The following is a 23,630-nucleotide window of genomic DNA, read 5'->3' as shown; positions in this document are numbered from 1 at the left end:
TTGTAACATTTGTTAATGAAGCGAATAGTGCTCAATTCAAACTGTTGGAAAATACGGTATGGCATTAGTCCATTTTTATTGAATTGAGAGCAGATAATTAATGTTTTGAAGTGAGTGATATTAATGAGCACGTGTTGCTAGTAAGTGTAACCGATTGCTTATTGAAAATTCAAGATCATTCTGTAGGAGGCTCAATTACTAATTTGTTGTTTGTTAATTTAAAAGTATAAATATTATTTTTTAAGTTCAAAAAACTACACACACAAAACAGTGTCATATTATATTTAGTTCACGAACTTCAAGCAACAGGAAGTTGCAAAGATGGTTTTGATTGTGTTTTTCTTTATTTATTTTCTGTGTTCATTTTGTTAAACGATTTGAAATTATTATCTATGAATTAACTGTTGTTTGTAAATAAATCAGTTTAAAAAACCGTTGATAGCCTTCCCTACCATTTTGATTAAATATGAATTTAATGAAATGAAGTATATACGTATATATGGCCAATAAAAACCGTGTCATAATGTTCATAACAGCTAGGAATGTGTTCAGTTTAAGCTAAATTTGTAGAAAGAGACCGGTATAGCCTATGTCACGGAAATTAGAGGCCTAGTAATAATGCAGAACGTAACTTGTAAACGTTATTTTGTATATAGGCCTATACATACAGAAATTTGCATCACTTCAAGCGTAAATAAACAATATACTGTAATTACTACTTAGCGGGCATATCCATTTCTTCAGAAATATCCCTCCATGAATTGTGTTCATGGTCATGCAAGTGATATTTACAATCCCTTTGATCCTACAAGCATTTTTGTTCATACATAAACGTTATGAATTTTTCTAATATCCATACTGCTCGGAGTTCGTACGTAAAGATCCGATAAAATCCCAGCATGTTAGGAACGTGATCGAACGTTGTATCTAAACGCACGTATACGCACGACTAAATCATGTGCAGTATGCGAACCTGCATAGCATTACTGGCGTCGGGATTGTTCGTACATATTCACACGTGTTCGTACGACGTACCATAATTTCGTACGAACACGGATCCAATGTGCGTGCAGCATTAATGTCAACATTAGGTAACCTCTCTCATATTGTATTCACGTTCGCTTCTTATGCATGTCATATCTCTGCCATCAGGTGGCAGCAAGATTCCAGTCTCGCGGAGAATACTCCTTACTCATCTCTGTTTGAGTATTCTTTGGGGATTCTATTCTGGTCCTGTTTGAGAAAAGATGGAGGCCCTAATCTCTCATATCGACTTGTTGTGCTACATCCATACGTTTTATCGGTTCAAGTCTTGAAAAATGAGGCGACTCGCTTACATTGGCCTGTGTCATCTCGTTTTATCTTCTTGGCTTCGTGAGTAATAGTAGGCTGTTTATTTTCTCAGCCAAGCGGTCGACTCGAGCACACCACGGAGGAAAAAGCGAACCAAGCACAGAATAAGCACCCCGGACGTCAGCTCACCTCCCGTCAACCAGCTGCTCCGCGGTACTGGATAGTACCGCATCCTGCCACTAGAAGCGCTCACACCACCCGCGAGCAGTCGCGAGCTCCCCGCTCGTCCCTCCAAGCCAACTCATCTAGCCAGCCAGCCAGCCAATCCCAGGGCAGGCTCACGCAAAAGAAAACAAATCTTGTCTAGCTCTCAGTGCAACTACTTGTTCGATTCCTGTCACGTTGATATACGTAATCTATACCTGAATCGACAGTATTCACTGAGTAGCGCCACTTAGACATCAGGTCCTCGTACGAGTTTGACCTCAAGTGCGTCAACTCACACACACATACACGCAGTGGCGTGCACTGAACACCATCTACCCCAGCGCTGCTGGGGTGAAGAACTTTGTATTAACATTTTCTAATTATTCCTTAGAACACTTTTTATAATGTTCAAAAATTACGAACATCTAAGCCAAGCCAAGTACAGCTGTCTCGACAATCCACTCACACTACCGCAGTTCAGCTTGTCCAGGGAACTGGGTTTCATCGCCGGCGCAAAAGAGAGCTACCCCAGCGAAATTTAAGGTCGCTTGGGTGACGCATGGTCTTGAAGCTTCCCTGTCCTGACAGCTGGGCGGAGCTGTAGGCCCTCCCCCGACAGCAATTTACGGCGACAGGCCAGCTAGCTTAGGTAAGGTAATGTTAGTTTTAATACTTGACACTCGAAATCTTCAGCGCCACACACTAGAGACTGCAAGAAAAATATCAACATCTTAACAGTATAGCTACTTGCACATTGTCTTGCTAATAAAAATAGAACCAGTATATGAAATCAATTATTGTAATATAGAAGAATATATTTTAGTCTTGGGTTTCGGCATGTATACAGTTTCTTCGAACAATTCATTGATGGCACGTGTAGAGTGTGTGTTCCGATAGTCGCAGAAAAACATTTAGGTTGGCCAGCATGAACACATTAAGCGTGAAGAAAAATAATTTTGTATTTGGTTGTCTGTGATGGTGGTATATAGTGAATTTTTGTAGTGTTCCTTTTGGATTATAGGTGAAGGTTTCGCGAGTTCCGTGGCATTCTTCATGAATATAACGTGTGTTATACGTCGTGACAAATATCTTCCCTCGTTTGTCGTTGATGCACGTACACTCAGTATGCGAGTGAAACTATAAAACTTCAACGACTGTAAAATACCAGTTAAATTTTGCTGATTAGTTTAGATTAGGCTTTTTTAGTAAAAAACAAATAGTTAGTCCTAGTGTATTTTTGTGAAAACCATGACTGTACTATCACGAAGCGTCACCGGATGAAACTGTAAGTACACTGTTTAAAATCTGCTATAGATTAAGTTATGATGGTGTCGTCACTGCCGTGGATATCAATCTGGGAGTATGTGCGAGCGTGCGTTTGAAAATATTCTTGAAATATCTTTCTCAGGTAGACCTTTTCACGAAAAACACAGCCTTACAAAATGATAGTGTTGAATTTGGAGAGTGTAGTAGGGGTACGATTGTTTATATTTAAAAAACTTTTTTGCAGCTGGGGTAATGAATATGTTCACCGCACACCACTGCATACACGCAAGATCCCCTACCCATCCAAAACAACACAACCATGAATCCGAACCGAGTCAATAACGGTAGACTGAGTGGCTGTGACCCCGGCTCCCCCAATCCTAGCTCTCACATTCTCTCACCCGTTACTGCCCAGTTATTTCCTGAATTAGTTACCCTAGCAAACTTAACTGCTGGTCTAACTTCACAAAGCTCCTCTAATCCAAGCTCAAAGTACTTCCCACCCCCAGCCCCAATCATCTACCCCCTCCTATGAATTTTCCCCTGAAAGTGAACAACCCGAAGAAGATATCCCTGACCTTATCCACCATGACATTCCCTTCCATGGTACTTCGGCAAACACCGCCCCAAGACTGATATCCTTGCGATATCGCCCCTCCCGCATAACAGCCGGAACCATGCAAGCCCACAGGAGATCCCTCGAAGAAACTCTTCACCACCTGACCAATAGCCTATCAGTTATCGAAGAAACCTATAACCACCTCATCCTAATCACTCCCGTCAAGAACAAAGTCATAAATCCCATAACAAAAGTCCTAAACGAGAAACTCCAGTACTCCCGTATAACCTACCCCAAAGACGATACCCCATACCCTGGTACTTCTGACCAAATCAACCCCTCGATCCCACAATAGTCACCACAGCCTCACAAACAGAAGCACTTACTGAGGCTACACCTCACAAACAGACATCTCTCTAAATCCATAAGCAGACAGTGCACTCCGCACACCACCTCACGAAAACTAAGCTTACCCAAACCCCCGTAGAAACGGGTACAAAACAAACACAGACAAATGGGACTGACAAAGGACCAAAATCGAAGTCCCATAGGGGCCCGAAACCGGTCACGAGCCAGAACCCTGACTCCTCTCAACCAGGGGCGGAGGCGGAGACTGCCACTGCAGCATCTGCCGCCGCACTAACTTCAAAGACTCCACCGCCCACACAGCTGAAGGCTGGATGGAAAGGCAACCGCTCGAACCCCAGACCCAAGGCGAAACCGCATTACACTCCAAGACAGCGTGTAATACAGTGTTTCAACTGTCAATGCTTACAGCACTCCGCCCAAAACAATTCTCATCCTCAAAGATGTAACAGGTGTGGCGGAAACCACCACCATACCAACTGCGAGGTACCCAAACACAGCGCTACATGCGTAAACTTCAAGGGTGCCCACGCAGCCTCTTACCCTGGTTACCCCTTTATGACAGCGGCAATCAGACTCAACCAAGCCACACTTAACAGGCAAAGACAGCAGATACCCAAATTACTAGACCTCAATATTACACCACCACCCACAAACCCACCTCCAGACACAGTGAAAGTGGCTCGACAATTAATTACTAACTTATGCTCATTACGACGCACTGGAACTAAGCAGAAAAGCCGAGGCGCACTTTATAATATTTGAAAACTTCATTAAAACACCCCAACTGGTATAACTACTTGTGGACTTATGACCCACTATAACACACAACACCGGTACAGTGAGAGGGTACCAATAAAAACAAAAATCACGCACACACAGTTAAGCAACATCGGGCGTGGTCACCCGCGATGAGTTACCACGTCCGCAATCACACTCTAGGGAGCAGCGACAGTGCTATCCCAACCTCTGACTACATAAACTCACTGTCATAAGTCCACAAATCTAATTTAAAAAAAAATTAAAATTAAACGTAAGTGGCTGCAACTTGGATGTGAACTGCGACACCATCACGTCTGAAAGAGGAGCGCTTAGACGCACCGGGTACGACACCACTTCGGGGAAGGGGCACAGTGGGGGAAACACAGACCAATGAAGTCGAGTTATGGTATATTATAGCTCCTAATTGTTCTCAATGTCTTGAACGATCTAGGAGCCTATATTATGTTTTCCGTTGTGTTTCCATGTTGCCAGGCATTTTTGATTGGAGGCGTTTAAAGTAATTCAGCGCTTTGTTTCATTTAAAAAAACCCATGGCACTACAGCCCTTGAAGGGCCTTGGCCTACCAAGCTACCTCTGCTCAGCCCGAAGGCCTGCAGATTACGAGGTGTCGTGTGGTCGGCACGACGAATCCTCTCGACCGTTAATCTTGGCTTTCGAGACCGGGGCCGCTATCTCACCGTCAGATAGCTCTCAATTCTAATCACGTAGGCTGAACGGACCTCGAACCAGCCCTCAGGTCCAGGTAAAAAATCCCTGACCTGGCCGGGAATCGAACCCGGGGCCTCCGGATAAGATTCAGGCACACTACCCCTATACCACGGGGCTGCATTTCGTTTCATTTACATTTGGATTTATACTTTTGCATCGAACTAGAAATGTTATCGATATTTACGTGGTTTTCCTTGCCTTATGCATTTATAATGTGTTTTCCCTAACTCGGATTTCTTCTCGTGGTGCCTGACATGCGGTTGATGTGTTGTGTGTGTGGGCGTATGTTGGTATTTAAATGTGGAGCCTTTATCCTTATCTTATTTCATTCACTACGTCTGGAATTTTTCTTCGCGTGCGTTTTATGGCCCTGCACCTGGCGAGTCGAACATGTCCTCGGACACTCCCGGCACTAAAAGCCATACGCCATTTGATTTATGGCCCCGACCTGATAATTCTCACTGTCATGTGCCTTTACTAAGTCCATTTCGGCACTTTTCGAGGCTATTTCAAAGAAAATTGTTTCATGATAGGTTGTGTGTTATGATGAAATTTGCGATGCCACGTTGTGTTATGATAATATCTTGGGGAAGACATGGCTTATATGTACTGAGTTTTGGGCCAGCCACATTTTTTTATCCCTTGGATCTATGAGAACGGTTCGACTCCTTGTGGGTCGCTTTTATGTATCTTTTTTATGTGTGTTGGCTCCTCGTCAGTGGTGAACTTCGTATGAATGGTCAACCATATGCCTTTCCGCAATTCGAGGAGGATTGTTTAATTCAACTCCTTTTCTTATTTTACTCATATTCTTATTATTCTATTTTGTGTTCTTTTTCCCTGACGCGGTATTTCATTATACTGAAAACCCACAGCCTGTTTCCAGTCATCTGACCGGATCAGGAATGAAATGAATGAAGCCCCCCCATCTAGCGGTGAGGATAGGAAATGTGCAGGCTGCCTAAGCCTGTCGCACTCCTCTGGGGCAATGATAAAGGAATGACAAATGAAATGAAATGAAATGAAATGAAATGAAGAGTGTTGCTCTAATGAGAGATGACAGGGAAAACCGGAGTAGGCCTACCGGAGAAAAACCTGTCCTGCCTCCGCTTTGTCCAGCACAAATATCACATGGAGTGACCGGGATCTGAACCACGATATCCAGCGGTGAGAGGCCGGCGCGCTGCCGCCTGAGCCGTGGAGGCTATATTCATTATACTGCCTATTTATTTATGCAAGGCGCCATGGAACTTTTCGTGTATATACCTTCTTTTATTTATCTATTTATTTAATTTATTTATTTTGCGGCCTCCATCTTTCTATTTGATCTGCGCAGACCACACTTTTCTCTCTGTGTTTGGACCCCTTTTTACGTCACGTTTCCCTCTTCTTTACATTTGAACTTTTTCCGTCATTTCGTGACGTTTTGATTGTTAGCAGGGGCGTCTCCTTTCTGGCGTCTGCTTTGCGACCTAATGTGAAATAAGTTCTAGGGATCAAATTCTAATTTCTTTTGATAAAGTCTGAATTCGTCGGGCTTCGTGATTATGTTATGAGTTAAAGCAAGTTGGTCTATTGATGGCTTCTGTTTATTTCACGTGAGTATTGTGTGTGTGTGGGAGTAAAACTTAATCTATTACACGGACGTGTGTGAGCCCATTTTACATAACCAACTGTTTGACTGTGAGTAATCCTGTATTTTATTCCACTGTTTTATTTGAGACCTATTCATGTTATTTTACCTTGATTCTTGATTTAGCCTATCTCCTTTTGTTTTAATAAACTTCATATTTTAATTACTCTCTTTCATTAGTACATTGACTTACCCCAGATAGTTTTTTTTTTTTATTCATACAGGGTAACTGGGTTCAAATTCCGACTATTTCTTATGTCTGCTCTGGTTGAAAACCATCGGCCTAAACTGATACACCGGTCTCTTCTACTGCGAATGCGATATCTTTTTGTTTTTACTTTTGTGTTTTTTCGCATTTATTGACCGGTGTGGACCGGGCAACGAGTTCGTTTCAGAAGACCCAGTAAAATAAGAAATGGGCATTCCTTAAACACTTAAGAATGAAAAAAGTCGGTAATGCTCATTTTTCTGGCAGATCACTTTCGAAATTTTGCTACTATATCCCTCCACTTCCTTATACAGAAAATGTCTACAGGCATTTAATGAGAACTCCTTTCAATGTACAAAAGAAGTAAATCAAAAGCCTACTTGGCGTCCGCATGGGATAATCGACCAGGAGATTCATAGTTTTCATCATCATCATAATAATTACCATCGTCTTCTTTTTCAGTATAGTCTGCAATCTGGATGACAGCTGCGATGATCTTATTGTCGTCTAGTTCTACCGTTGTGCAGCCAATGTCAATTTCAGAAAACCACTCCCCAACTTGGTCGGTATGAACATCAGCTTTCAAGATTTGCAAATCTTGGACGACTGCCTGTGTAGGCTATCTTGATCTTCATTTTAATAAATTTTATCTGAAATTGGCGACCAAATTTTGCGCCTGGATTTTTCAAGTGTTGATGCTTTAATTTCTTCCCAAGCCTCGGCAATCGTGTAAATAGTCTCCCTCATATTAAAAAATTTCATTTTACCAAACAGGTTTCCGCCTTCTTCTGTCTCACCTAAACCGGCTGCAACCTAATACTGGCGATCGGGTGTTACGTCATATTCTCTTAACATTTTCAAACTGTGAAATAAATGCGCTTGAAGCTATATCATTAGCTGATAACTCCTTGTCTGAAATTACCAATTTATGAATCATATGGCGTTCATTCCAGCGATGCAACTATCCTTCACTCACAGCAAAATTATCATTTTTCTGCTCGCTATCTTTTCTTCAAAATAAACGCCTTTTCTTTGATAATAGGGCCAGACAAGGGATATCCTTCCTTGAAAACGGCTATTGTATTTCTAGTGCTTTTCTGTTTTTCCCCAATCTTTAATCGTAGTAACGCCCGCACCTACTCAAGTTGCACTGTTTTGACCTTACTGTAATCTTTCAAGCACTTCTCACGTGTTTACGTTTTCTGGTTGCCATATTACAGCGTATAACGAGTACGCAAACTGAAAGCAAATTGTTACTGTCCAACACAAAAACTATTCACCTCCTCAAGAAAAAACTGCTTTAACGATGAACGCCTACTAAGTAAAACACCCGAATGTACAGGTTGGTCACGTATCACCAGCTGACTCAATAATGTATTATTTGTAACGCTTCAAGCACTGACATGCCTACAATGTGCATACGAACAATATATATCTGGACCTGCACCGTGGTCGGATTATGCGGAGAGTCGAACAATCGGAGATCGGATTAACGGTGCTCTATATTATTTATTTATTTATTTATTTATTTATTTATTTATTTATTTATTTATTTATTTATTTATTTATTTATTTATTTATTTATTTATTTCGTATCATGGTAGTTATAATCAGCCACTTGTAAATACAATTTTACTGAATGGTCTTTCTAACCTGTCTTTCATTTCTCCCGAATTCATTCAGGCTTGCGTCGCGAGACGTTATGTAATCTCAGCGGGACTTCCTCAAACATCCCCACTCATATCGTTCTGCGTAACTTGTATAACAGTATAATACCAACGGAGAACGACTGTTGTGCCTTAAAAGTAGTGTTTTTTTTTGTTTTGTTTTTTTGATGGAATATCAGGAAAATTCTCAAATCACTATAGTTTTAAATAATATAGATTGACTTCATTCCATTTAGGGAAAGGCTATCCCCCAATTCATATTCAATTAATTAAAACAAAGTTCTGACAATACATCCACGGAATCCCCTGTCTGCCGTAAGGGGCGACTGAAAGTCGAAACAATGGCTCGGAACTTGGGAGCGTGGATTGGTGACCGGTTACGTGCCAGAAGCGACCGGTGCTGACAACTCAGTTTTCACTTTAATAAGCTATGCCGCATCCGGCACGGTTACAGATTATTCGGTCGCTAGTGGCACGGGTCGCATGCCGCACGGTCGCATCTGGCGCGACACCTGGTGACCACGGTTCCCGTACTGGAGCCTGACATTGCTTTCACTCAATGTACCAAGGCTCCTTGCTTTCATCTTTCCTATCCGATCACCTTTGATCAAATCTTGTTTTTTCCGTCCCCGACGATATTAAGTTTGCGAGGCCTAGGGAGTCGTTCATCTTCACACCCATCGTGGCCCTTCCCTTTTCTTTGCAAACACCTTCATTCTTTAAGTGTCGGACCTTTTTCTATTTCCTTCGGTTCAGTGTTAATAGAGGATAGTTGCTAAGTTGTACTTTTTTTAAAAGAAAGTAAATTCTAAGGGTACTATTGGGTTACCAAAGTTGAATAACAATTAATTCAAAGAAGGTCAAAATAAGCTGGTTTGAGGAAATAAAGCAGGACTTAAAAGAAATGAACATCACAGAAGATGTCATCAGGGATCGCAAGGCTTTTGGGAGTCTGGTTGCAAAGCACACGTTCACGGAAAAGGCTAAAAGAACCACAGGGAAACAATGGACGGAAGAACGCAAGAAACAGCATAGCGAGTTCATGAAGAGATTTTGGGAGGAGAAGAAGAAAGGAAAACCATCATCAAGCTAACAAGTTCCAACGCGCTCTGTAAACGGGCATAACGAAGAAAGAATAATAATAATAATAATAATAATAATAATAATAATAATAATAATAATAATAATAATAATAATAATAATAATAATAATGAACCAAGCGAACTAGTTACACAACACGAGTCGTATATCTGTTAACGGTGAACTAGGAAATCGGGCAGTGTAGGGATTGCCTAGACATTGTCTTATATTAGCTGCTATATGCTTAGCATAACTGTACTGTATGTATTTATGCATCGCACTATATTGAAATGACGAACACGATCCTAACCGTCATTGGGACTGTCATCAATCACCCTAGTGACCCCCAAGACGGTGAATTCAACACTAATCTCGCTCATTTCAGATATTTTCTTTCTCACTCCTCACTCCTCATGCCGATGGGGCCTGAACTTGATCTTGAACGGCATCCGGAGTGTCACCATTCATCTCAACGGCCCCGAAAAGTATGGATTCGGCACTAATATTGGTTGTCTTTGATTATTTTTACATGTCACCTCCTCAGCAGCCCCATCTCTTGGGGTGTCTTACCTTCATAGTATATTTTTCCACAGTTTCCCATTTTCACATCAGGCACCTTAATCAGAGACATGGCCGATTCCTTCCCACATCCAGTCATTTTCTGCCTGATCGTCGCCATTTCAGATAGTAAGAGCTATGTTTGAACAAACACATACATACCCTACCACTCATTAATTTCAATACCCCTAATAATTTATATCTAATTCCCTGTAGATACGGTGTAACACCATCGTTATGCTTGAGTAACCTAAGGAAAAATACAACACTTGTAAACATGTCATGTTTATCTGTTTGTGTTTGTTTTCATCTAGATGCAATATTAGCCCAAAAGAATGCTGTGTACATAAACAATAGATACCTGAACTTTTATGTTTGTTTACTTAGTTGACGAGTGGAGGTCCATTCGATGCATCACTGTTGTTCCCTGTAGTGTAGTGATGTCGGCAGTCTTCTTAGCTGCTCAAAGTGAAACTCGTGCAGTGATATAATGACATGTATAACAGTTATTATTATTATTATTATTATTATTATTATTATTATTATTATTATTATTATTATTATTATTATTATTATTATTATTATTATTATTATCGTATGGCATTTACAAGCATAATGTGTAAAAAATACAATTAACATACAAATTAAAATATAGAGGTAATTAAACTAGAATGTCCAGCTTCGATAACCAGTCCACTGAACTTGGTGTCAATTCATGCAGAGACCGTAAACCGTCCTTAAATGCTGACAGTGGACAGCTCTCAACAACATGAAGCAATGTCTGCTTCTCAGCACCACACTCACACGCAGCACTTTCACAATATCCCCACTTTTTCATCACATATCGGCACCTGCCGTGGCCTGTTCTGAAACAGTTGAGTTTTGACCACTCATGTCGAGGAAGATCGAAACCTGGCACTTTCTTCGTTGGGTCTTTAATCAGAAAGGCGTTGGTGGGTGGACATTGTTCCCATCGCTGTCTCCATTCTGCTGTTACACTGAATTTTTCATACGAGTGTAGATCCGTCCAGAGTGGATTCTTGGATTTTAACCTCATCACAGGTGCATCTCGTAAGGCATTGAACAAAAGTGAGTTCCTGTGTGCAAAGGTCCTCTTAAGCAACTGTATTTTAGCTGCCTTTCTCCTCAGATCTGGAGGAGCAATGTTTGCTAAACTAGGCAGCCACTGAGTAGGAGTGGACCTCACTGTACCAGTAACAACTCTCATGGTTTCACTGAGCTGTACGTCAATCTTGCTCGAATGTGTGCTGTTTTCCCACACAGGAGCGCAGTACTCACCAGCCGAGTATGCTCGAGAAAGTGAAGCATTGCGAAGAGTGTCTGCATCTGCACCCCAGTTGCTGCCCGCTAGTTCATGCAGTAGATTTACTCTTGTACTCAGCTTCTTTGACAGATTCAAGCAATGCTGTTTGAACGACAAGGACCGATCCAGTGTGACACCCAGATATTTTGGGAAGAAGTTGTGGGAGACTTCTGTTCCGTTAAAAAACACATGTAGCTTCCGATTAGCTTCCATGTTATGCGGAAGGAGCCTCCCCGAAGAGTGCTAGATAAGACATTCGGGCGTTCTCTGGGCAACGGTGGTACACCGGCTGATTCTTCCACGAAGGCGCTGCTACACAGCAACAAGCAGATGATAGCAAGTACTACGTCCACTAGCAGTCCTCTTCAGGACCAACCAGAACACATGTCGATCAAACTTAGTAACAATCTCCGCATTTGCACTTAAATATCGAATCCATATCACCACCAAAGAGTCAGTATGTCAGTATCTGTCTCGTCTTATGCTGGAGAACAACGTGGATTTGATAGCACTGCAGGAAACACATACCAGTGACAGTGAAGATCTCTACAAAAGAGGAAACATTGGTGGTTACAATCTCGCTGGGGCAATCAATGATGAACGTTATGGGATCGCAACTTACACCAGATCCCAGTTAACTGATTTTAAAGTTGTTTATGAAGACAGCTCAACAGATATCTCTGTCCTGGCAGTGGAAATCTCAGGCATTACTGTTGTGAATATCTATAAACCACCAGGAGTCAGTTGGTCCAGCCATTCATTAAAAGTTTTTGATCACCCTGTTTTCTACGTCGGAGATTTCAATAGTCACAGCCCAGCATGGGGATACGAATTCGAAGATGACAATGGGTCCAACCTAAATAACTGGATTAAAAGTTTTTGATCACCCTGTTTTGTACGTCGCAGATTTCAACAGTCACAGCCCAGCATGGGGCTATGAATTCGAAGATAACAATGGGTCCAACCTAAATAACTGGATTGAAGCAAACTCCCTACAACTCGTCCACAATGCTAAACATCCAGGCACATTTCATTCTGGCAGATGGCTAAAGGATTATTCTCCTGACCTGTGCATAGTGTCACAGTCAACTCTTGAGAAACAACACATGGTACAACGAAAGGTCATCAGTTTCTTTCCTCACAGTCAACACAGACCGGTTATTATTTACTATGGCACCGAGATCCCTCTTGTGTCTTCAGTACCACAACCTCGTTGGAATTTTCGACTAGCAAAGTGGGATAAATTTGCAAAAGGGCTTGATAACACTGTATAGTGTATACCACCAGTTCCTGGAAAACGACATGTAGTACATTAACGAAACATTTTATAATACTAGAGAGTATACGCTGCATACAATCCCTACTTAGCAATACATAATTTGGAACAATGCAACAGAAAATTACATTTTGTAATAATAATAATAATAATAATAATAATAATAATAATAATAATAATAATAATAATAATAATAATAATATTGGTTTTACGTCCCACTAACTACTCTGATGGTTTTTGGAGACGCCGAGATGCCGAAATTTAGTCCCGCAGGAGTTATTTGACATGCCAGTAAATCTACTGACACGAGGCTGACGTATTTGAGCACCTTCAAATACCACCGGACTGATCCAGGATCAACCTGCAAAGTTGGGGTCATAAATCCAGCACCTCACCCGTCTGAGCCACTCAGCCCGGCATTACATTTTGTCACAACAGAACAGTTTTCGTCTAAAAATAAAACTCGTACACTTTCTTACTATAAGACAACAATTGTCTTTTGCTTCTGTAGATATTAGAAACAGTCCTTTCCTGTCCCATCGTCGCCATAAGACCTATCTGTGTCGGTGCGACGTAAAGCAAATAGCACATAATAATAATAATAATAATAATAATAATAATAATAATAATAATAATAATACGACCGAGCTCGATAGCTGCAGTCGCTTAAGTGCGGCCAGTATCCAGTATTCGGGAGATAGTAGGTTCGAACCCCACTGTCTTCAGCCCTGAAAATGGTTTTCCGTGGTTTCCCATTTTCACACCAGGCAAATGCTGGGGCTGAACCTTAATTAAGGCCACGGCCACTTCCTTCCCACTCCTAGCCCTTTCCTGTCCCGTCGTCGCCATAAGACCTATCTGTGTCGGTGCGACATAAAGCAACTAGCAAAAAAAGTAATAATAATAATAATAATAATAATAATAATACGAATCCAAATAATGAATACTTTTTCGGAAACCCTTTATTGTTTATAACGTCCCTCAATCTCCTGGGTATTGATTTCACTACCTTTTTCCAGTTAGACACAGGAATCTTGTTCTTCTAAAATTGCTTTCTTCAAGTAATTCTTGTTTTTGGCAGAGTGCTGCTGTACTTTAACCTTGAGGTGAGACCATACAATTATGTTCTATTGCATTAATACCCAGTGAATAGGGTACTAACCTTTGGGTACTTGTAAAGAAGCCAGGTGCGAACTTTCAGAGCCCGGTGTTTCGGATCATTATCTTGATAAAATATGAATGTACCACCAATTCCAAGATTTTGAGCACTGGGTTGCACATGTTTATATATACATGTTGGTCCATAATTTCCTCTTTGTACTCTAAATTATCCACCCCATTGGCAGCCATACAGCCCCATATCATGACAGACCCACCACCATGTTTCATAGATGGTCGTAGATTCTTCTTTCGAAGTTCGGTATCTGCCTTTACATCACACATAAGCCCTCCCATCGGATCCAAAGAGGTTTATCTTACACTCGTCGGTGAAGAGAACTTCTTTTCCAAAATTCAAAATCCTTATTTCGGTGTTCCTAAGCAAATATGAGTCTCTTCCTTCTGTTGAGTTCACTGATGAAATGTTTCTTCCTAGCTACTCGGCCGTTATAATTATGTTTCCGTAACCCGTTTGTCACTGTTTCAGGATTACATGTCTTTCCTAACCACTTTTCATCCTCTAAAATCAACTTAGAAGCAGATTCTTGTATTCTTTTTCATTTGATTAGGTAACTAGAGATTTTTCTGGAGCTCTCTCTTGCCTTGTTGACTAACACTTTTCGTTCTTTGAAACGTTTTATGATGTCCTGTACAGTGGAATACGATATATTTACGACTTTGACTCTTTCTCTTAGAGATTTACCTTGTCTATGATGATGGATGATACGTTGAAGTTTCTCCAATGATGTTTGTCCATTCTGACGTCCTATTGCATTTGTTATGTACCGTACACACTGTAAACAGATAATGCAATGAAGCACGTCTAACCTGGGAACAAGTATGAGTAAGAAAGAGGGAGTGAATAGACTGTGTACTGTTTGCATTGACATCTTCAATGCGCTGTACGAGTTTCATTTTGACCTGTTTTGCAGACAGCTCACACAAACTATTTATTTTATATTTGATGTATAGCTCCACGTGATCGATACTTTCAGTATATAATCTATAATGTCTGAGGCATTAGAAAATCCTAATTTTGTTTCACTTTTCATCATAGTTACCTTAATGCCATGATCAATACAAGCTTTTTCTTCAGTGTACAAGTTTCACCTTGAGCCATTGTACGAGGTCAAATCAGAAAATAAGTTGCACTTCCCAGTTATGGCCATTTATTAAACCACCTATACAACAGCAAGACGACTATAACGACATACACTGCAACGACACTTTTCCACATAGTTTTCAAGAGACTCCAAACATTTCTGTGAACGCACAACCAACTTGTCGATGCCGGATGCATAGAAATTTCCTCCAGCGTTCTGCAACCACTCGGAGACAGCGGCCTTCACCTCCTCATCGGTCTGGAAACGTCGACCACCGAGCTCCGGTTTGAGCTTACCGAACAGATGAAAGTCACATGGCGCTAGGTCGGGATGTTGCCAGACCTCCCACTTGAAACGCTGCAGCAGTTCTCTCTTTTGGCGGGCCTTGTGAGGTGTTGCCTTATCGTGCAACAAAATCACACCGGCGCTCATTTTCCCCCGGCGCTTCTCTTTAATTGCTTTACGCAACCGGTGCAACGTTTGGCAATACGACGCCGCGTTGATCGTCGTTCCTTTCGGCATGAATTCCACGTGCAGCAAACTCTCCATATCAAAGAACACTGTCGCCATAACCTTACCGGCTGAAGGTTGAACCTTGGCCTTCTTTCGTTGTGGTGATGAGGGGTGCACCCATTCCATTGATGTTCGCTTCATTTCGGGAGTGAAGTGGTGGACCCACGTTTCGTCGCCTGTGAGGATTCGTCTCAGAAACCCGTTGCCGTTTGCGGCATAGCGTTGCAAAAATGCCAGGGAGGATTGGAAACGTTGTCCCTTGTGCTCATCGGTGAGAAGACGTGGGACCCATATTTGACACAGCTTACGATATCCAAGGTCCTCGTGAACAATGGCGAACACACTGCCGTACGACATGTTCAGCTGTGTCGCGATTTCTCTCAGTTTAATGCGCCGGTTCTGTCTAATGATCCCATTCACACTGTTGACCTTTGCACGGGTCATGGACGTTGCGGGCCTGCCTTCGCGATGGTTGTCCGTGATATCCGTGCGTCCGGCTTCGAATCGCTGACACCACTTTACAATACCTTGCCGGGAAATGGCCCGCTCCCCATACACAGCACTGATTTCACGATGAATGTCCATGCAATTCTTCCTTTTGGCCCATATGAATCGGACTGTCGCACATACCTCACATTTGGAGTGAACGTCCAGTTGACGCGCCATTGCATTTGGGCGCTATTCACACAATACTAGACGAGGCACCACAGAGACCTGCCTAACAGACGTGTGGGCAGTGTCTGTCCCTTTCTCCACTGTGCCCACGTTTGTGACACACAGCGCGCTGCTGCGGCGCGTTAGTGCAACTAACCTTTTGATCCACCTACGTACATACTATTTGGTTCCTGTATTTCAGTTCCTTAGTGACAGTTGACAGTGTGCACATCGTTATTATGGTTCCAAGAGTGGAGATACTGTATGAAAACGTGCTGCAACTGTAGCACCCAGACAAGCAGGTTTATCGATTCGCCAAATCACGAAACAATGTAGCGTGTCTATAGGGGGGAGTGCAATACACCCTTCACCGCCAGACGATAACAGGAGACAGACCACGGCCAGGACAACCTCGTAAAACAACTAAAAGTGATGTTAAATTCATCAAACTTACTAGTAAGAGAAATAGGTTCAAAACAGCGCCACAAATTCGCGTAGAACTGGTAGAAATTGAACAAGAAACAAATATCTGTTGCAACAGTAAAAAGGAGACCGATTCAACCCGTCTTGAAAGAGTGTGTGGCAGCAAGGAAACCCCTTCTGAAGCTCATAAATAAAAAGAAGAGACTCGAATGGGATAGAAAACATCGTAATTGGACAGATGAATCGAAGTTCGAGATTTTCGGAACCAGAAGGAGGATATTTGTTCACCGACGTGAAGGAGAAAAGGTGGCCCAGCAATGCGTTCTACCTACAGTTAACAAGGTGGGGTTCATTTATGGTTTGTGGATGTTTCGCAGGAAATAGACTTGGGGACATTATGAAAATAGAAGGATGTATGGATCAGAAGCACTACCACCGCATACTTCAGTATCATACAATATCGTGTGGATTGCGGTTGATAGCGAAAAGGTTCAACATTCAACAGGGTAATGACCCAAAACATCGGTCAGAGTTCTGTAAGAAGTACATTGCATCATAGGAAAAGGAGAAAGTACATAAGCTCTTGCCGTCCGAAAGCCGGATTGTAATCCCTTTGAAATGCTCTGAGATGAAGTGGACAGACGTTATGAGGGAAGTTCATATATCTAGCAAGGATCATCTCTGGAACTATGTTAAGGGTGTGTGGAATCATACAGACTCAAAATACATACAAAAACTGATTCATCGCATGCCTGGAGTTTGTGAGGCAGTCATTAAATCCAAATAGATACTTCGACGAAAGTAAAATGTAATTATTCTGTTTGTATTATAGATGGTTAAGTTTATATAACATATATAATCTTTTGGAGACAATTTTGTTTTGCGTTCATATCTGAAATACCAGATAACAGTCATGAAAAACCCGATGAGTGCTACGTCCGCCTATAGACGGGCTGACGCGGCCGGTTCAGCACTGCTACGCCCGGTTATAGACGGTCCACGAGAACTCAAAGCAGTATTGAACGTAAGGGTAGGATTTCCCATTTGCATTTATATTTATAAAGAACCAAAATGTATAAACATTTTGAGCTAATAACCCCCCTGATAAGTTAAAAGTTGAGGCTTCTATAATTTTTTACATACAAATCAAAAAACTCAGAAGTGCTAACTCAGAACTCAGAAGGGTACATACATACATTTATATACATATATACAGATAATAGCGCCAACTGAAAATAAAGATAACTGAATAAATTAATAAATAAATGCAAACATGTACTTTATGCTCAGCTGCTTCTGTTGCTATTGGCTTTACGTCGCACCGACACAGATAAGTCTTATGGCGACGATGGGACAGGACAGGGTTAGGACTTGGAAGGAAGCGGCCGTGGCCTTAATTAAGGTACAGCCCCAGCATTTGCCTGGTGTGAAAATGGGAAACCACGGAAAACCATTTTCAGGGCTGCCGACAGTGGGGCTCGAACCCACTATCTCCCGAATACTGGATACTGGCCGCAGCTGCTTCTGTTAGCTTGTACTGCACGTTCATACACGTCACACCACTATTTAAGAATATTGTATTTGGGGTAATTATTTAATGGCGCATGGCCTTCGGAGAGGCCTGATGCGGGTCTCTTTCTCGTAGACAGCCTATTAGGCGACCTGCATTGTCAATAAAGAAGAGGACCCTACCTAGGATGATTTATAATGCTGAATTCGCCACACACAACCAGCCCCCGAGCTATTGGAATTAACCAATTAAGGTTAAAATCCCCGACCCGGTCGGGAATCGAACCCGGGACCCTCTGGACCAAAGGCCAGCACGCTAACCATTTAGCCATGGAGCCGGACTGTATTTGGGGTACAGCTTACACCAGGGCCTCTCAAACGCCCAAAATCTCACGCGTGCAAATCGAGGCGCAAGGGCTCCGTGCACTGTGCATCGGTGCCGCTCGGTTTGGTTCGGACCAACGCTTCGTCTCTGGGCTACTTGGCTAAGCTCGGCTCAACTCGGTGCAACTCAGCTCGGATTTGGAGCGCTACGAAGCAAGTGCGGCAGAGGGAGACAGGGGGAGCGAGCGAGACAGGCGTGAGGAAAGAGAGAGTAAGCGCTATTGCTCCAAATAGAGGAGTGGGGGGTCGGCACTCTAGTCAACCAAGCGAAGTCGTCTTTTGCACCGTGCACAGTGCATGCACCAAGCGCATGCACCCTGAGAGGCCCTGGCTTACACGTATGATACGAGTTCGAAAGCGTGCACTCCCTTGTGTTCTGGCGATTCCGAGCGAGCAAAGACCAAATCTGAACACGAGCGATTTCAGTTCGGAAAAACTGATCTCCAACATCTTTATGCATCGTTCTCTTGCAGCTCTGTAGTGCCGATACTTTTAAAGAGTACTCAAGTTCAAGTACTGTATTGGGACAGTTTTCACGGAGTGAGCGACTCAGTCAACTGATTCTAGACAGTTCAAACACAAGCTACATAAAACGTTAATCCTGCCAGTTGTTTTGTACAGGTGGGGGACCGGGAGTGCTGGGAAACGGTATTACAACAGTCTTCCCAGTCTTGCGGAAGATCTTCGGAGTAATGAAAGACGCAGCCTCTGGGAAATGACAGATACAGTACAGTCGTGAGCAGAATCAAATTGATAAAGATAGAACATTACAAGCTGCATGAGAAGTTTTTTTTTTTTTTTTTTTTTTTTACTAGTTGCTTTACGTCGTACCGACACAGATAGGTCTTATGGCGACGATGGGACAAGGAAGGGCTGGGAGTGGTAAGGAAGCGGCCGTGGCCTTAATTAAGGTACAGCCCCAGCATTTGCCTGGTGTGAAAATGGGAATCCACGGAAAACCATCTTCAGGGCTGCCGACAGTGGGGTTCGAACCTACTATCTCCCGAATACTGGATACTGGCCGCACTTAAGCGACTGCAGCTATCGAGCTCGGTGCATGAGAAGTAAACACCCCGGGTGGGCAGAGTGTGTCACAGATGGACGACCTGTGAAGCTAATGAATTTTGTCCCCTGCGGGAAAAGACCATTGGGCAGACAAAGGAAAAGGCCTGCGCAAACACATGAGGCAGATCGGCGTTGAGAATGAATGACTATCGGGTGAGAACTAGGGGAGTGAGGAGGTGCATTGTAGCTGACCGCGACATAACAAAGATAATAGCATCGTATTCGAAAATGATCATGTAAAAATTGTCACTGTGAAAGTATGGTACGACTTATTTAACAAAATGTTGCTAAGCATAGCTTGCTAATATGTATGTATGTTTAGTCATCAGCCCGAAGGCTGGTTGGATCCTCAACAGTTCCACCATGAGCTGTCATAGTTGGCTTAGGCATCACTGAAGAGGCGTACTAGGGAAATGAGGAGTGAGGTAGTTTCCCGTTGCTTTCCTCACCTAGCCAGAAGTTGCTATAACATATCAGTCTGCCAAGCCCACTGAAATGCATGCACCAACCGACCCTATGAGCAACAGTTTCACACCATTCACAGCAGGGATTGGCCGCATAAGGAATGGCATTACTAGCATCGCTCATACCTCAGTCACTTTCATTTTGTCAAAGCCAAGGATAAGACAGAGACAACCGAGCTCGATAGCTGCAGTCGCTGAAGTGCGGCCAGTATCCAGTATTCGGGAGATCGTGGGTTCGAACCCCACTGTCGGCAGCTCTGAAGATGGTTTTCCGTGGTTTCCCATTTTCACACAAGGCAAATGCTGGGGCTGTACCTTAATTAAGGCCACGGCCGCTTCCTTCTCACTCCCAGCCCCTTCCTACCTCATCGTCGCCATAAGACCTATCAGTGTCGGCGCGACGTAAAGCAAATAACAAAAAAAAAAAAAAAAAAAGAAAGAAAGAGACAGATCAATGAAAGTAACAATACCTTGCTAATATATATTATACCAATATTAGGCCTACTGAACGTAGATGTAGCTATCGTTCTCCGTAAATAAAGAATCAAACGAAAGTGCAAACAAGAAACATAGATGAAGGTAACTTACTAGTACTGTAACATCTATTGTAACAGCGCATATGACACTCGCTTGAGAATACTCGGTATTCACGGTCCCAAGTGTAGGCGCAGATGGGATCGTATATGATGCACTGAGGGCAGGGGCATGGATCTCCTGGGGCTCCGTGAACTGTGGCTCCAATCGCGAGTCCTGAAACAATTACACTGTGAATTATAAAAAATACTGCGGTACCTACAAGAATCATTGTAATTGGCATGTACAGACCACCTGTTAGTGACCTCTGTTCAACGGAATAGGTAAGAGGTAAAAATAAATCAAGAAGACAAATTGGTGCAAATATTCGTGTAGCCTATAGGAAGAGGAATTGCGGATTCGACAATTCACCAAGTGAGTTGTTCGATAAATTTCCAACTGCTTTGAAATCATTTAAGAAAAAGTGGTGAAAGAAGGAAAAGTGAAATGTTCTCCGTCTTCATAAACATGCCGCCGAAGTACCGAGAAAGTGCAGGTATTTCTTTAAAAGGAAGTGTATCTAAGCAACCATCCTCTCGTAACACTAATTGGAGGAAAAACGGCAGAGGTCTGACCCTTCAGTGAATGAGTATATCGGCAAAAGGAAGACAAGGGCCACGATAGGCTTGAAAATGTAAGACTCTCTTGACCTCGCAAAAGCTAATACCGTGGGAAGAGAAACATCCACCATATCAAAATGACTTTCGTCGATATTTCTGAGTTATTGCAGAATATTTGTGCCTTTATTTTATAGGTGCTTAACATGCTCAACTATCCTATGAACAATTATGAAGCACAATAATACTGAATATTATACCGCCACTATACTGCTTCTGCAGCAAAACGTCATGCTTCCATATAAAGGAAAATAGGCTATTATAACAGTAGCATCTCTTCAAGCAACCATGCTGATACAGAAGTAGGCCCATAAACACAAACTAACAAATCATCATACCACAGCCTATGCAATCAATCCTCATACCACAGTCTATGCAGTCAATCCTCATACCATAGCCTATGCAGCTGAATGTTTCAACCATCAATTGTAGACCAGAACAGGTAACTAGAGCCTGGATATATGGATCAAAACATTCAGTCGGCTTGTACTTCCCCGCGTTGCTGACTCACGGAAGCAAGTTGTGCCCTCGTGCACAGATATTTCTAGCACTGGCACTGCGCTTACGGCGGGCAAGCTTTGACACCCGTGCCCTAGGGATTACCCCCGTTAGTCGTCTTTTACGACAGTCAGGATATATCGTAGATGTATTCTACCGTACCCACACACAAACGACAGAATGTTTTGATCCATATATCCATGTGAGTAGTAATTTCTCCTCACGAAAATAAACAAACCCGCTCAGAAGGGAAACTTTTCCATTCACAACTTGAAAATATCCAACGTATTCGGGCAGACCAAACCACAGTTTCAAACAGCGGTGGTTGGTGACAAAGGACTTTCGTACGGCGTCCTTTCGCCAAAGGAAAGAAAGGAAAATAACTTCCAATATTGAACTAGATATGAAAGCATTCCTTCATATTACCCTGTTCTACTCAAGTGTCACCCCCCATAGGAACCCAGCAATATGCAGTAAAATCTTTTGCAACACCTAACACTCTTGTTAGGCGCATACTTTCAGTTTAGATTCTGCTTCAGACTCCAGTCTCCCCATCAGGGTTGCAAGACGTTCCGGATTTTATGGGACAGTCCCGTATTCATGCTAAATGTACCGCGTCCCGGACAGTTCTTACCCGGGAAGGTTATTGTCCCATATTTCTGAGCGTTTTGTGACTCGAGAGAAATGCGTCTGTATTTACACCTCTGGTATACCACTTCCTTCAAAAAGTTCTCTTTTCGTCTTTCTGTCTGAAGTTGTCATTGCAAACAGACTTACTCTTTGGTTCATCGCTTACAATTGTGGCGAATTTTGGGTTGACCCGCCTGGTGGATATAATGGGTAATAATCTTCGAGCATACAAATAGATAGAGAGGGCGCCCCCTATGTTTCTACCGGCCAAGCGTGGCGCCAACATCAAGCTGTGAGCGATCAGCTGATGTATGGCAAAACAAGGCGGTCTTCCATAAGAAGAGTATTACGGAGTGTTTTTAAATACCGATTTAAGTGTGCCCCTTATTATTAATTGATTTAAACTATTGACGATGGTGATAATACAATTCCCTGGCAACATTTCCTTTCCTTTTTGTATGAAAAGTGTCAAGTAACATTATATATGTGTGTGTGATATTTTGATGTGTTAACATAATATCAGTTAAGCAATACGGTGATCATTCTAGTTACTTATCTTCTAATTTCATAAGTTGAATTTTTCACCGTAATATTTGTCTTTTTATTTACACTTCTAGAAATAATAAACTTGACAAAACATAGCCTACCAATAACCTGCATTTCTAAAAATGACGATATGTTGCTGGTTAAGTCTTATAAATCGAGAAACGTGGCCAATAATAACGCAATCGGCCCCACTACACCCAGAATAATTACCGTCAAAGAAAATTTAAAAATACGAATACTTAATGCATCTGATAACCTCAAGGTTCTGCCCCTAAGAACAGCTATCACCACCACTATCACACTTATTACTATGCGGCTTATAACCTCGAGGTTCTGTCCCTAACAACAGCATTCACAACCACTATCACACTTATTCACCGACCTTCACATTTAGCTTATAAAATGTACCATAAACTTATGCATGTTGATACGGTAATTATTGTTTTACACGGCCTATCATCTACGTTATAAGCCACTATCATGCATGAATGCACACTTAACAACCTAACATGTAGGTTATCAGCCACTATCATATATGAATAAGCACACAGACCACAAGTTGGT

The 23,630-nt window shown here is 42.3% G+C and overlaps 1 protein-coding gene across 1 annotated transcript in view; it reads right to left on the bottom strand.

The window, feature by feature from the left end:
• LOC136867309 (locustin) overlaps positions 1-23,630 on the bottom strand; it is a 62,430-nt gene that overhangs the window by 3,002 nt on the left and 35,798 nt on the right. Inside the window, exon 3 of the mRNA XM_067144468.2 lies at positions 20,791-20,952. Within this exon, the coding sequence (XP_067000569.2) occupies positions 20,791-20,952 (162 nt within the window). The remainder of the gene's footprint in view (positions 1-20,790; positions 20,953-23,630) is intronic.

This window comes from Anabrus simplex, chromosome 1 (assembly GCF_040414725.1).
Source record: "Anabrus simplex isolate iqAnaSimp1 chromosome 1, ASM4041472v1, whole genome shotgun sequence".
NCBI lineage: Eukaryota > Metazoa > Arthropoda > Insecta > Orthoptera > Tettigoniidae > Anabrus > Anabrus simplex.
Note: the sequence above shows the minus strand (reverse complement) of the source record. Positions and strands in the feature narration are given on the sequence as shown.